Source organism: Ictalurus punctatus, chromosome 20 (genome assembly GCF_001660625.3).
Source record: "Ictalurus punctatus breed USDA103 chromosome 20, Coco_2.0, whole genome shotgun sequence".
NCBI classification, from domain to species: domain Eukaryota; kingdom Metazoa; phylum Chordata; class Actinopteri; order Siluriformes; family Ictaluridae; genus Ictalurus; species Ictalurus punctatus.
The window spans coordinates 3,889,412-3,904,386 of NC_030435.2; the positions used below are offsets into that span (position 1 = coordinate 3,889,412).

Sequence of the window (14,975 nt, forward strand, 5' to 3'; positions counted from 1 at the left end):
GATCGCAAAATTGCAAAATCCTGGAGGGACTGATAAGTACTGAGCTTCTTCAATTCAACAATTACTGTATATGCTTTTGTTTGTTAAACAACACGAAATGTGTCGTTTGTTTATTATTAGGCTGTGATTGTGCAGTGCATCCAACATGCAGTATACTGTAAGTCCCTGTTGATATGGAAACAACTGTCAGAGCTGCCATTATAGAAAACGCCTGACGACCAATCAGATTCAATCCTTCAACAGCGCTGGGGTATTATAATTATACATTATTTAACAGTAACAGAGTTCCAAATACCCGTGACGATAAAAGTGAAACTCATTGAGTTGGTGGAAACGCTTTCAGACTTCTGCGAAATCACGAAAATAGAAAATGTACATGCCACCTCTTTTTTTATGAGCACATGCAAATGAAATATCTTCCTCACACACGCACACGCACACGCACACAAACAGACTTGATCGGGGAGGGGAGTGCGTTGGTTGTATGCGAAGGCGCTGTAGTTGACCACAAACATCTGTGTGACTTACAGATATCTCTTGCACTTGCATAACCACTCACAATGCATGCACCCATAACATACTTCTTCTCACACGTCTGTCTTTCCAGACGGCTAGAAATCCATCTCGAGATACGCACTCTTTTATACGCCCTTGTTTCCAAGAGATAGTGCCAGATCCTGAAAAGACGTCACAGGCTATTGTTGTGCAACATCACTTATCACTTCTAAGTCTATTGTAATTTATGCAAATGAGTAAATAAAGTTGGGCACGAAGCAGAACTGAGGCCACACTGAGACAAAGGACAGGAAATGGAACAGGATGGGGATATTCACCCTGGCACTGGAATGGCAGACCTATTGTGATGAGAAAGGACGGCTTTGAGAGGCCACCAGTAGAGAAAACAAGTGTGCGTGTGTGTGTGTGTGTATGTGTGCGTGTTTCATGTTTGTGTGTGTATGTTTGTGCGTGCATGTGCAGGCCACAAGCACAGCGCAATAGGCAAAGCGTGAATGGGAGGTCTCAGGCATTTACTGATTTTCATGTAGCAGTTTCAGCTGGAAACAATCAAACAAAAAAGCAGAAGAGTTTTTCACTTCTCCTAAAGCAGCGGGTAAGTCCAGGATCCAAATGAATCAGATCATGTTACGTTCAAAGCTTTTTTAAAAAAGATTTTATGTTATTTTATATAATTTTACGTTCATTATTCAGTATTCATTCTCTATATGCAGTTCCATGCACAAAAATCTATGTAGGAAAAAAATGTGCAATTATAGTATCATTTTAAAACGCATTTATCTGTACATAACATGTATATTCTGTATACACGTACGGTGATTTATTCACAATAAATTGTTATTTAAATGTACTTTAAAATAGATGTTCGATGGCTTTTCGGTCTTAAAGGACTATTATGAAAAGTGCATTGTCATTATTCTATATTTCTTCCTAAAAGCGTATCCAAAATGTCCTGTTTCTCATTTATTTATTTATTTATTTATTTATTTATTTATGCTTTCTCACATTTATTTATCGTTACGTTAATTTTATGTAACGTTTCTACTAATCTGAGGTGAGGTAAGTTGAAAGTAGAAAGAAAGGACAACGCTACTTCTGAATAAACGTGCGCTCGTCTTGACTCGTCTTGGCCATCCAGTTTAGAAGGTCACTTCACGGTTGTACTGCTGTTGCGATGATTTGCCTTTAAAAATGTCCGTACAGTGTAACCCGCTCGTTTTGGTTGGATGCCAAACAGTAGCAGAAGTAGTGATTAAACGTATTCAGTATTTGTCACTTTGTTCAGTATTTGTCATGCAAGGCGTGAAATTTTGTCAAGCGTTCATGTCGTATTACTAGCGTCAATAGGCGTAGGAATTAAAATAACGTGCAACTGAAATAGAAGTTCTATTTTATCTCATACAGCCTTATAAAACCAGATCCACCCTTAGTTTTCTCTGTCCTGCACTTTATCATCTCGAACCTCTACAATCCCTGTTGCGAGTAACTTTTCAAACAGAACACGAAGCTTGGAATTACGTGATTTTTGACCTCGTTCGAGCGGCTTATTTAACATGTAAACATGTCCGTATGTTGAGTGTTATGCTGTTATGCACGTAGAAAAGTAAGAAGTGCTACTGCTGATGCTGTGCGCAGCCATTTTGAACTGAAGTCACTTGCTTGAACTCGAAATCGAGAAGAACGTCTTAAAGTTCCTGAGTAGGAGTTACGGATGAGGGCGTGCTTTCTCTCATTTTTCATAGTCCGAGGCCGAAGTACGATAATTAGTCAATACTAGAAATATCCTGTACAGAAAACCTGGTAAGAGTTTGAAGGATAAGCTAACTTAGCACTCGTCACTTTAAGCATATTAATCACTTTTTTATTTAAAAAACAAAACAAAAAAAAAAAAACAATTTACTGCTTGAGATAAGTAATGTCTTTGATTAAGATTCCTCCTCAGATGAAAAAATATTTTTAAGAAATAAAAACATTTTTAGCGGACTGTAAAGGGACAATACTATTGATTAAATTACAGTGTCATATTCATGTCATTTAATGTCAACTGGACTTAGTACTGCCCCTCACACAAGGAAAACTGTAATGTTCTCATAACAGCTGAGGGTTTATGATGCATCTTTACTCTACAGTTATGTGACTCATCAGATGTGTAAGCAGATGTGTATTATTAGTGTAATAGCCCTGATTTTCAGCTGGAGTGTCAATTGAACATCCTAAATTACTGTATATTAACCCTGAAATGTTGCGTATAAGTGTTGTGTGGAAACCCTTGCTATAAGCAGAATGTTTCATTGCAAAGATAAAGAACCTTTGAGTAACTTCATTTGTCCTTGTTTGCTTGATGAGGTTTTGTCGTGTGGTTATGAAAGGCAGATGGTGACCCATTTTTATTTCCAGTCTAGTATTTCTATATGTGCATGTAAGTGTTTTCATACTGTATGCATGCACCTTAACAGTTCTGTTGCAATTAGGTCAAAAGTATTGTATATGTTATCTAACATTCTATATTTCCCATGCATGTGGTTTATTATTTACTGAAAGTAGTGATAATAAGTTATAACACATATATACATATGTACATATCAAGGGCGGCTGTGGCTCAGGTGGTAGAGCGGGTTGTGTACTAATCGTAGGGTTGGCGGTTCGCTTTCCAGCCCACATGACTCCACATGCCGAAGTGTCCTTGGGCAAGACGCTGAACCCTAAGTTGCTCCCGATGGCAAGTTAGCGCCTTGCTTGGCAGCTCTGCTACCATTGGTGCGTGTGAATGGGTGAATGAGAACCAGTGTAAAGTGCTTTGTAGAACTGCTAAGGTTTAAAAAAAAAAAAGCACTACATAAGTGCAGACCATATAGTATACATACAGGACAGCAGGAATTACGTCCGTATTTTAGAGACCCGTTAACAAGAAACATATTAAATTTTTAAAAAATAAATAAATAAATAAATAAATAAAAACAATATCCTGTCTTTTATGGGATGTGTTGTAATTAAAGAGTGTGTTGTAATTATTAGCCTTAGTGTTAAGGCCACTGACTTTGTGGCATATCCAAATTGTTTGTATTGTGTGAATGGGTGTGTGTAATTGTTCCCTGAATAATAATCATAATCATAATAATGTCAAATGAATGGTTACATAAATGGTTCAGGATATTTAGACTGCCAATAGTAATTTAGTAATGAAATAATTAATTATTACATACATTTCGAGTAATGACTATCAATACGGCACAAATGCAATTTATGCCATAATTTAAAAAAAAAAAAAAAAAAAAAAGAACGTATTTTTGAAGCATGTACTTGTGTTTTACAGTCAAAGCTGGGACGTGAGGATGAATGCGAGTCAGCAGAACGCCTCCATGCAATGTAAGCTGGACAACAAGATCAGTTCGGTTGTCTTCCCCTGCTTGTATTCTGCCCTCTTCCTGGCTGCCATCGTCCTCAACTGCTTGGCTGCCTGGATCTTCTTCCAGATCCGCAGCAGCTCCACATTTGTGGTGTACCTGAAGAACGTAGTGGTGGCCGACCTGCTCATGACCCTGAGTGTTCCTTTGAAGGTACTAACAGACGCTGGCATAGGCTCAACAACACTGAGGGCCTTCTACTGCCGCTACACCGGCGTCCTCTTCTACACCACCATGTACATCAGCATCCTGCTGCTGGGTCTCATCAGCCTGGACCGTTACCTGAAAATCGTGCGGCCCTTCGGAAAATGCGCCCTGCAGCGGGTCGGTGTGGGTAAGGCGCTGTGCGCAGGGGTCTGGGTTGTCATGGTGGCTTTCGCGCTACCTAATGTGATCCTGAGCAACCGTGAGTTTACTGTGGGTCGCAGCAAGAAGCTGAAATGCAGCAGCATGAAGAGTGATCTGGGCCTGCGCTGGCACGAGGGATTTAACTACTTTTGTCAGGTGGTGTTCTGGGGGACTCTAGTTGTAATGGCTATCTGCTACACCTTCATCAGCAGGAAGGTATACGAGTCTTACCGCGCCTCACGGAGCAGCTCTGGCACCGCCAGCAAACGCACCAAGTCCAAGGTACGGCACAGTACACATCACTCTGACGGAACTCAAATCAGGGCCCTAAACTGCTACTAAGATCCCAAATAAAAAAATAGCAAAAAATAGGTGAATGAAGTCATGTGCACGGTTGGGGGAGGAAACGATACCAAAATGAGATTTCTTTTTTGCGCGTGTGGACTTTTCTTCAAAGCCGATCTTAAACTTGCTGTAACTGAAACTTACCACATATATGTATATTTCTATACATTTCTATATATCTATATTTCTGCACACTGAAAAATCTCCAAATCAAATATCATGCAGACATGAGTGTGATCCGTTATTAAAATTTATACTGCAGCGCTGTTGATTTCTTGAATCTGATTGGTCAGAAGGTGTCGACTTATTATCTAACACAGCAGCTGACAGTGGTGCCAGCTGCAAAGCAAAGCACATGAAATAATTTCTATAGTGACAGCTAATTGAGTGTGGATGCGCCACATAATTTAATAGCCCATAAAATGTAAATAAGAGCTTTTTATTTACCAGGAAAAAAAAAGCAAACATTGATATTGTGACATCTTTAAGGAGATATTTACTTAGCATCTATGGAAGGAGTCTACAGTGTCAGGGCTTTAACAGTCAGAGGCGTAGCTGTAACTTTAAAGAACCCCTTCAGCATGGACGAGTTTCCTCTGTGACATGACGAGCTACATTTTTTTTTATCTTATTAAGATCAAAAGAAAGAAGAACAGACGCTTGATGTCACCCCATTATTGACTTCTTTAAAACAAAACAGAACACTTCATCATGTTTTATCATTTGCATGAGTAAAGAAACCCTTTGAATGTTGTTCACGTCCCGCGGAAATATCTGACACCAATTTTCACAGTGTAATAATAAGTCTTATTTCAAGTAAATACTTTTTTAAAAAAAAATTAAAAGCTTAATAAATAATAAATGGCAATAAAAAAAAGAATGTTTTTATGTAATAATGAGCTTACTCGAATTTAATACCTGCCCCTTAGTAGTAAATTTGTTCATACAATCCCTGTTCCTGAAGTGATTTCCAAGCCAAGAACTTCCTACTTTCACAGAAAGCAGCCATTTGACCAATTACATTTACTTGCAAAAGAGAACTCTCTAAAACCAACTTTTTTGACCCAGTAACTATGTCGTGCATAAAAACAGCCAAGCAGAGAGCGAAATTCTGTTGGCCAGCTAAGAGTACAAAAGTTATCAGACACACCATAAGCCATGAGGCTGAGACTTCTTTCCCCTTTGTGAGAGCCATGTTTATCAACATAACACTGTCTCGTATCTTTTCTTCTCAGGTATTTGTCGTGGTGGGCGTGTTCTTTGTTTGTTTCGCTCCCTTCCACTTGGCCCGAGTGCCCTACACCCTCACTCAAACACGAGGCCCGTCCGCTCATTGCTGGGATCAGAAGATGTACTTGGCAAAGGAGATCACACTCTGGCTGTCAGCCACCAACATTTGCCTGGACCCTCTCATCTACGTCTTCCTGTGCCGAGTCTTCCGCAGGAAATTAACAGCTACCCTCTGCCACAAGCCTTTAGCCAATGGAGGGCTCGAGTCCCCTACAGAGACATCGACCAAGCAGGAAATGTCTCATATGGGTCATTATAACAATGCTAATGAGTTCCGCTCACATTAACATCATCATATACATGGAAGTCTGGTCACAATACACTGGTTTGGAGTTGACTGGACCAAATAACATTATGCCAGAACTTCGAGTCATTTTATAAAATTAGATTTATACTGCACATAACTGTAGCTGGTTGAAATGTCTGTGAATAGATCTTATAGCTGGGTTTGTTTTCCCACCATGAGCTGTTTTTATTTAATCATTTATAGAACACAATACACCAATTTTACTCAGTTGATGCGTATTACTCGAGAATACAAAATTTACACTGATTTAGACTCTAATTAATATTCTTTCATGATAAAACCCTGGACTAAAGATTTGTATTCAAAATTTCTGTAGGGGGAGACACGGTGGCTTAGTGGTTAACACGTTTGCCTCGCACCTGCAGGGTTAGGGGGTTTGAATCCTGCTCCTGCCCTGTGTATGTAGAGTTCGCATGCTCTCGCCATACTTTGGGGGTTTCTTCTGGGTACTCCAGTTTCTTCCCGCAGTCCAAAGACATGCGTTGTAGGCTGATTGTGTGTGAATGAGTGTGTGTGTGCGATTGTGCCCTGCGATGCGTTGTCACCCCATCCAGGGTGTACCCCGCTTTGTGCCCCAAGTTCCCAGAGATAGGCTCCAGGTTTCCCGGCAAAAATGTGTAGGATAAGCGGTCTAGAAAATAAATGGATGGATCTATGGATGTTATACGTATGCATTACGGGGCAGTGGTTAAGGCTCTGGGTTACTGCTCAGAAGGTTGGGGCTTCAAGCCCCAGCACTGCCAAGCTGCCACTGTTGGGCCCTTGAGCAAGGCCCTTAACCCTCTCTGCTCCAGGGGTGCTGTATCATGGCTGACCCCAGCTTCCTGGCATGCTGGGGTATGCAAAGAAAATAATTTCGCTGTGCTCTACTGTATATGTGACCAATAAAGACTCATTATTACTCTGTCAGGACACACTGACCTACCAGTGTACAAATACATAGTCGCTATTAGCAATTGATCTCACATATTGGCAATTGACAACATTTGATTGATTTCTTTGCCTAACGATTTGGAATTAATAGACTGACGTCATAGTTAATAAGCTCACATTGGCACCATGTAAGAGAAAATTAATGTTAAGACCTAATCAGCTTATGGGGTTGAAATATCCACCAAAATGTGATGTCTATTCATGAACATGATCTCAAAGTGTTCTATCTTTAAGCAAACATGCTTTAATTACTACAAGATGGTTTCCTTCAGGGACAAAAATATCCATATACAGGCTCGGCATATACATATACAGGAATTTCTGTTTGATCTTATAAGCTATAAATATTTTTTCCTCATTATTTTTAATGGCCTAAACTGAACTATAGGATAATATTATTTAAAGCGACCTATTAGCTCAGTCCTTTAGGAACTCAAAGTACTTTATATATTTTTACTTAAACATTTGAACTCTCAGATTACTAGAGCAGGTAAGACATGCAAACTGTATTAAAGATTTCTGGTAGTCGATGTGTTGGGAAAGTGATGCTAAATCTGCTGTGACAAGTGTATAAATTAGCCTAAGTAGCAATTTCTTGAAAGAATTTTTGAACGTCATCTGTTTTTGAGCAGCTTAACCCATGTTGGGATTTTTCTTTTCTCTTTTTTCAATCTAAACTCAGTGGTTTTGGTTTCGTTGTTAGTTTGGTTCCTCATGGCATTAATTTTTCTTGGTGCTTTAAAGACTCCGATATTACAATAGATATTCAATTTGAAATTTGAGTCAAAATGCTAACAGTCATGTTTTATTATCCCAAATTCTCTAAGAGTACAGCTGCCATTTCTGGACCAAGCTTATTTGTAATAATAAAAATAGAGATTTATATAATATTTCATTATTATTATTAAATATGTCTTGGATACGTCTGTAAATACCGTGCTTTGTTACTTTCACTTAAAATTTTGTGATTTCTTTGGAGCTCTTGAATTTCAGCACTGAAATTAGGATAGCACTTTATTTAATAGTAACTTCAGTATTTAATGAGTCCATATGTAATAATTAGTGATGTCTTGCACATACTTTACATGTTGAATAAAGGCGAAAAAATAACTGTGTTTATGGCTGTACTTGCAGGGGTGGAAAATACTGTACTTTGTTACAATATTTAAGAATTATGCTGAGTTATTTCTACTTATTATTGAAATTGAATATTTGTTATCTTAATCACATTTCCACGTTTAAAAACTTTTCACTCCTTACATTTTTTTTTTTTTTTTTTTGGAGCTTTTCAAAGTACTCTTACACATCTCAAAATGGATCTCTTCCAATTTAATTTTCATTTCACTTTAATTCAACTCCAGACCTTTTATCTTCTTAATTTGTCATGAAATAACGAGGATACAGGCCACACCTGGCCATGAAACTTATCAATCAATTGTCCGATTACTTTTGAGCCTGTGAAAATGGAGGGACTATGTTTATTTTTTTTCTCCCCTAAACATCAGTATATAAATAAGCTGGCTGTGTGGGTTTTTTAATTTTTAATTTTTATTTTTTTTAAGATCATTTCTTTAGTTGAGTCATTTATTTGCATAATGACAAACTGGCATAGATTTGATTCTGGGTTGCTTTTTTCTGAGTATTTCTAATGGCCATGTTAGACATTGTGTGTGGTATCTGAGGTCTGAAAAGTGATGAGTGCAAGAAAAAAAAATAATTTTGTGCACAGTCACGCTATTTTCATTTCCTTTCTTCTAATCTCACTTAAGCCACGCTACTTCCCTTGGCTGCTGTTTTAAGCCTGACTGTATATTTGCGTGTGTGTGTGTGTGTGTGTGTGTGTGTGTGTGTGTGTGTGTGTGTGTGTGTGTGTGCGCGTGCATGTGCGTGTGTGTGTGTGTGCATCTTTTAAAGCTGGTACGTTTATGTGATATCACTTTGCAATAAGTAAAGTATTATGTTACATTTCATTAAGCTGTGTTAGTAATAATAGCTAACAGGTTCTTTTCCATATTATCAAAGCAAAGTGTATCAATATATGGAAATGTGACTTAAAATATGAAGTGATAAGACTAAACAATGCTTTATAAAAACAGATATTACTAAAACTGCTTAATACTTTAGAAAATAAAGTGTTTATTATTATTAGAAGTAGTAGTAGTAGTAGTAGTAGTAGTAGTAGTTGTATTGGTTAATGATTAATATACTTATTACAAAATAATTTTGTAATGTTTAATGCCGTATGATGTAATATCTAGTAATGTAATCTTATTGTAAAGTGTTAGGTATATACAATACATCAGTAAATCATTCAGGTGTACTGAAGTGGGGAAAAAAACAGAATATGTTACAATACCTTCAAAGCCCTTTTCTAGCAAGGCCGAGAAAGGCTTCAAACAGCATACCTCATCATGAATACGTAACTAATAAGGGAAGAAACTACCAATTTTATGTATAACTTTATGTATAAGGACCATACATACAGTAAATATGTGAATAACGGTCATTGAAACCTGATGGACATGTCGCTGTCTCATAACGAATGTAAACAATGCTGCCGGTGAACACGAGAGCCGCACTGTTTCAAAACAGAAACGCGTCATTGCGCTAAATGCAAGACGCCCATAGTGAGGGCAGACTGATTAGCTGTAATTAGAATGCAGGTGACTACACCCCCGGTGGTGGGGTGTAAACCCAGGTAGTTTGTGTTGTTTTTTGGGGTTTTATTTTAGTAAAAACTTTGTTATCCATTTTTTTAATTTGAGGTTTTCCAGCACAAAATGTTGCAGAGGAATGTTTGTATGTCAGTATAGAAAGCGGCGTATCATGTACGAGGCATTTTCAGACAAAAACTGAATAAATGAATGCTGCTGAAGAACCGTGTCTGGTTCTGCAAGATGCTCAATAAAACCCACAGCTCACTTCCTTATAAAACCGCACACATCGTACCCGAGACTATCCTTCAAGCAAAGTGCCATCACACCAAATATTGCCGTTGTTTCATTTATTACGGTTTGTTGTTCTTTACAGTGTTTCTTTTTAATGTAGAAACCTTTCATTGAATTATTTTTGAAGGCATCTTTGCACTGCAGCAAGACTTTTGCACACTACTGTGTATCACATGAGTAAATCCCATTCATTTTGATAATAAATAAATAAATAAATAAATACAAGGTCATGATCATCTTCAGTGTCATTTCTAGGCAAACATGCATAGACAGGCTGCTTGTGATTTAATTTTGGCTAATGGACAGCATTAAATATTGTAAATAATGCAAAAACAGAAAGCCCTATAGAAACAGCATAACAAAATCGTACATTCGAAACAATAGCCCTTTTACAGTCCTGATGCTCTGAGAAATAAAATGTGCCCTGACCTTGTTTTAAAGCAATTTTGCATGTGGAGGCTAGCAGACACAACATCATGCACCAGAGACTGATAACAAATGCCAGTCGGTTGTCCTCCATGTTTGCTTTGACCTAAAGCCAACTTTGTTCTAAAGAATTTATGCAAAGTTTGTTGTTGTTGTAATTTTATGTTATTTTTTTTTAAAAAAACAAAAAACTAAAAGTGCCAAAAAGTTTCCTTTGGGTTACTGAAGGATAGATTTAGGTGTAGTATTAATAATTGTGTCAGTTCAAGGTCCTCACAAGAATGATAAGACAAACGTGTGTGTGTGTGTGTGTGTGTGGTACTTTGTATCCAGCAGATGGAGTCATAACTGAGCCTCCACTTTTTAATGCCTCAAGCAAATTCTCCAGACATAACCACACTCCATAAAACCAGTCATTAATAATAGAATAAAACACATTTGTAGAAGGATCTTCCCTTAGACTGCTTTAGTCAGAAGTCATATATTAGAAACGTTATTGTTTCTGTGGTAACAGTGGACTTGTACGGGAGACTTTTGACATAAAGTAAGTCTACACAGATTTTAAAATGTGTTGTTAGTTAACAAAGAGAGGTTTATGTAACATTTATGGAAGTGAGTGTCAGAGTCAGTAAGTTTCAGACATGGTATAGTGTATAGGACAGAGGAATTGTTCTGGTTTCAAGCTTTTTTTAATGACTTTCCCTACACATTATATATATATAGTATTATAGTACAGTCCTAAATGTTTATTCCTCACATAAAGCCTTCTATCTATGTCTCAGTTGAATGAAAATGTTAGCTAATATGGTAATCATGGGACAGTGAAAGATAACAAATAGCCAAAGTGTAAATATCTTTTTTCCGAAGACGTTTAAAGCGCGTCCCAGTCCCATGCTTATGTTTTCTATCTCATGCATCCACAATTTTGCATTTCCGCTAGATGAACTTGTGTCCTTTTCTGTTGACTGCTCTTGTTTTGTACACTATATGGGCAAAAGAATGTGGACACCTGATCATCAAACCCATATGTGCTTGTTGAACATCCCATTCCAGATTTAGTCCCCATTTTCTGTTATAATAACCTCCGTTCTTCTGGGAAGGCTTCCCACTAGATTGTGGAGCGTGGCTGTGGGGATTTGTGTTCATTCAGCTACAAGAGCGTTAGTGAGGTCCGGCCTGGGGTTCAGTTGGTGTTCCGGTTCATCCCAAAGGTGTTCAGTTGGGTTGAGGTCAGCGCTCTGTGCAGGACACTTCCACGCCAACTTCGGCAAACCGTGTGTTCATGGAGCTGACTTTGTGCACAAGGGGCATTGTCATGCTGGAACACGCTTGGGCCTCTTGGTTCCAGTGAAGGGAAATTGTAATGCTACAGCATACATTCTATACAATTGTGAGATGAGTAGTGTACACTGAAAAGAAAACCTGTTTTAATTCCAGCTGACATTCTAACACATGACAGATGACATCTGAGGCATAATGAAATACAGTGGAAGCTCAGACCATGACAGTAGCTCAGTATTTCATGTTTATTTTTCTTCAGGCGTTGAATAGGGTTTGGCTAATCATATGAGTTCTGACGCCTAACCCATTTGACGAGGAATGTGTGATGGCAAAAAAAAAACCCACAAATGTTTCGGGGTTTGGAACGATAAGAGAAAATTCTTGTTTTTATTGAAGCGAGAATTTGACAGATGGATATCAAATGAAAATGATATACTGGTCTGTTGAAGATAAGGGTGCTGGAGAGTCATGGTTTCATGTGCATTTCGCAACTCCCTGGGATGCGCTGGGACATGAGTGCACTGGAAAACCTTTGAATCATGAAACACTGACAGTGGTAGAGAGTTTATAGGGGGAAAAAAGGGCATTCTCAAAAGAAAAGAAGAACAATTAGGGGATTTGAGTGACTTTTGTACTCAGTAACAAGCTACATTTAATGATGTGAAACTGAAGATTTTTTTTTTTTTCCATACTAGGTTATCATACTATGAACATTTCAAACTGTACCAGTGCCAGGTGAAGGTTAACAGCTTTGCATAATGGCCCATGGAAACATGGGCCAAACAAGATACTATCAGGTCTAGTCAGGACTGCCTGAATTATAAACAGTGTGGCAAGCTGGAAGGAGAACACTCACAGTACATTAGAATAAATAAAGGCAGGCCTCCCTAGTGGCGCACCAGAAAAACATTTGACCTATCCACCTTTTTCTGGAGAAACCAGCGAGTGACCCCATGATGGATTCTAATTTCTATTGTACTGTTGTCCTGTTCCAGTCTCTAAAGAATCCCTTTGTAAAAACTGGCTAAAGAGATCGAATGAATAAATCGAATGAATAAATTCAACAGAAACTTTCTGAGTGTTAGTAAGAATATCAATGAGCTCAGGGTAAAGCTGTGCTGTCATTGGCTGCCACAACAACAGCAATAAACTTTCTGGGAAATACTTGTTTTGAGCACCAGCAAACCCTAAACGAGTCATTTCCGAACTTCAGCCTCTGAACATCCACCTGTTACTAAGCGTCGAAAGCTAGTTACCCGTACGGCATGTTTAGCCTGGCTAACTTTCTGACTGGGCTCTACATCTGCTTTCAAAAAAATAAAGTCGCTATGTTTCCTGTACAAATCCTGTGCATGTTATAATATGTTCCTGTGCTTTTATTCACCATCAACGTCTCCAGAGAAAACAAAGTAGTTAATAATATCAGTGTAGCTAACCTCGGGGCATTGCTTCATGTCATCTACCGAGTCATTAAACTTTAACGGGTGAGGCACAGTCAAAAGAGGGTCATTGTGACAATGTAACGTGTCGGTACTATGAAGCTATGTGCTTTTTATTTATTATTATTTTTAAGAATATACGTAAATTTGAATATAAACACCGGAGAAAGAAGATGTAAACAGGTTTCTGGTATGAGCCAGGTGAGATTTCCGCATTCAGGAAAAAGGTGTATAGTCAAGCGCCGACTGTCAGGAATCTAGAGCGTAATTGAGCCCGAGTCAATGTCTATTACATTGAAACTAGCCATTTGCGGCCATCTGTGAGCTCATGTATGCAGAAGAGGGCAGATAGCATTGTTCTCCGAGTCTGTTCTGCTACATTGTGATGCAGCAGTTCGAAAAGATGGGGTTTTTTTTTTTTGGCTTCATATGTTTCTGAGGAAGCACATGATCGCCTTTTAGCTTCCCTGGATGTCTGCTGTTATGTGATAGGTGAGAGATGTGACCAAACTGGGGAGGAAAATTGAGGAAAAAACGCATGATCGATAACCACAAACTCAACACAAGCTACTTCAATTCCATAAACGACTGACTATACAAACTATATGTGATATCGACCATGATTTTATTAACATATCTTTTATATCCAATGTACGTGACTGTATGTTAACACCCACCTCACGGTACATTAAAGCATCCTGTTAGCTGCAGGAGCTGTTGTATGCTCTCATAGATTACAGACTGATAAGAAACCTGATAAGCATGCCAACACTCCCTGAACACCTTCACTGCAGAACAATCTTGTTTGCAGCTTGCTTGACACACTTTTACCAGCGTCAAGGTTTTTCAATGCTATTGAAAACAGCAATGAAGCAGCAACAGCGTGTTATCATGCAAAGCAGAGTTACCACGATCACTCCGAAGTTGATTTTCCTATAACAACACGTCTCGAAGTGTTTTATTCGGCAATTTACCAACGATCACAATGTTTATGTATTATATAGCAACACACTGTATGTTTACTCGGATTACAGTTGCATTGAATGTTATCGCTTACATTATAGCAGCTCTAAGCAGTCAGTTTCTAACACGACAACAAATGCAGCTTGTTTTGAAGATCAAGGTCACTCACTGTTACATAAATGTTAACTAATAGTTTTAAAGAATACATAACTACATCAGCGATTATACAGTTTCTTTAAAAAAGAAAAAATCTGTTTATTATTCGTCTTAGATTACGTGGCGCATCTGAACAGTAGTAATGTTTGTAATGGGTTCTCTGAAGGTTAGACTATAACATTACAAAAATACCCTTGTGCAATGGACAGAATAACAGTAAGTCAAGGAATTCCAATCACCTGTATATTACAAGGCACCTTCCCGGCACCGCTGATTTGCTTGTGGTGATGCCAAGGCAAACGGAATTGACTCACACATCCCTTGAGCTCGTCCTCCTTTTACACGATGGCGTTATTAGTTGAATGGCATAAATCTTATTTGGATTTATGTTGCCTTGCTTTCTTTCTTTCTTTTTTTTTTTTCATATTTAATATTTCTTCAGTTAACGCAATTAATATAAAACAACCGGGTTTCACAAAAGTTTCATTAAATGTGTGTGTAATTAAGACAAAAATAAGTGCTTTTCACTGAAACAGAAAACTTTCCCTAGAATCAAAGAAACACCAGTGAGAGGCTGGCTTCAGGCCTTTTGTTATTATATAATTTTAACCGATGACTT

The 14,975-nt window shown here is 38.2% G+C and overlaps 1 protein-coding gene across 1 annotated transcript; it reads left to right on the forward strand.

The window, feature by feature from the left end:
* The first annotated feature begins 662 nt into the window (after positions 1-662).
* On the forward strand, positions 663-8,253 carry LOC108280160 (P2Y purinoceptor 13). Its single transcript, XM_017494961.3, has 3 exons — positions 663-1,111; positions 3,830-4,550; positions 5,849-8,253. Exons 2-3 carry the CDS (start codon positions 3,849-3,851, stop codon positions 6,188-6,190), a joined length of 1,044 nt encoding a protein of 347 aa, XP_017350450.1. The 5' UTR covers positions 663-1,111; positions 3,830-3,848; the 3' UTR covers positions 6,191-8,253.
* Positions 8,254-14,975: the final 6,722 nt, after the last annotated feature.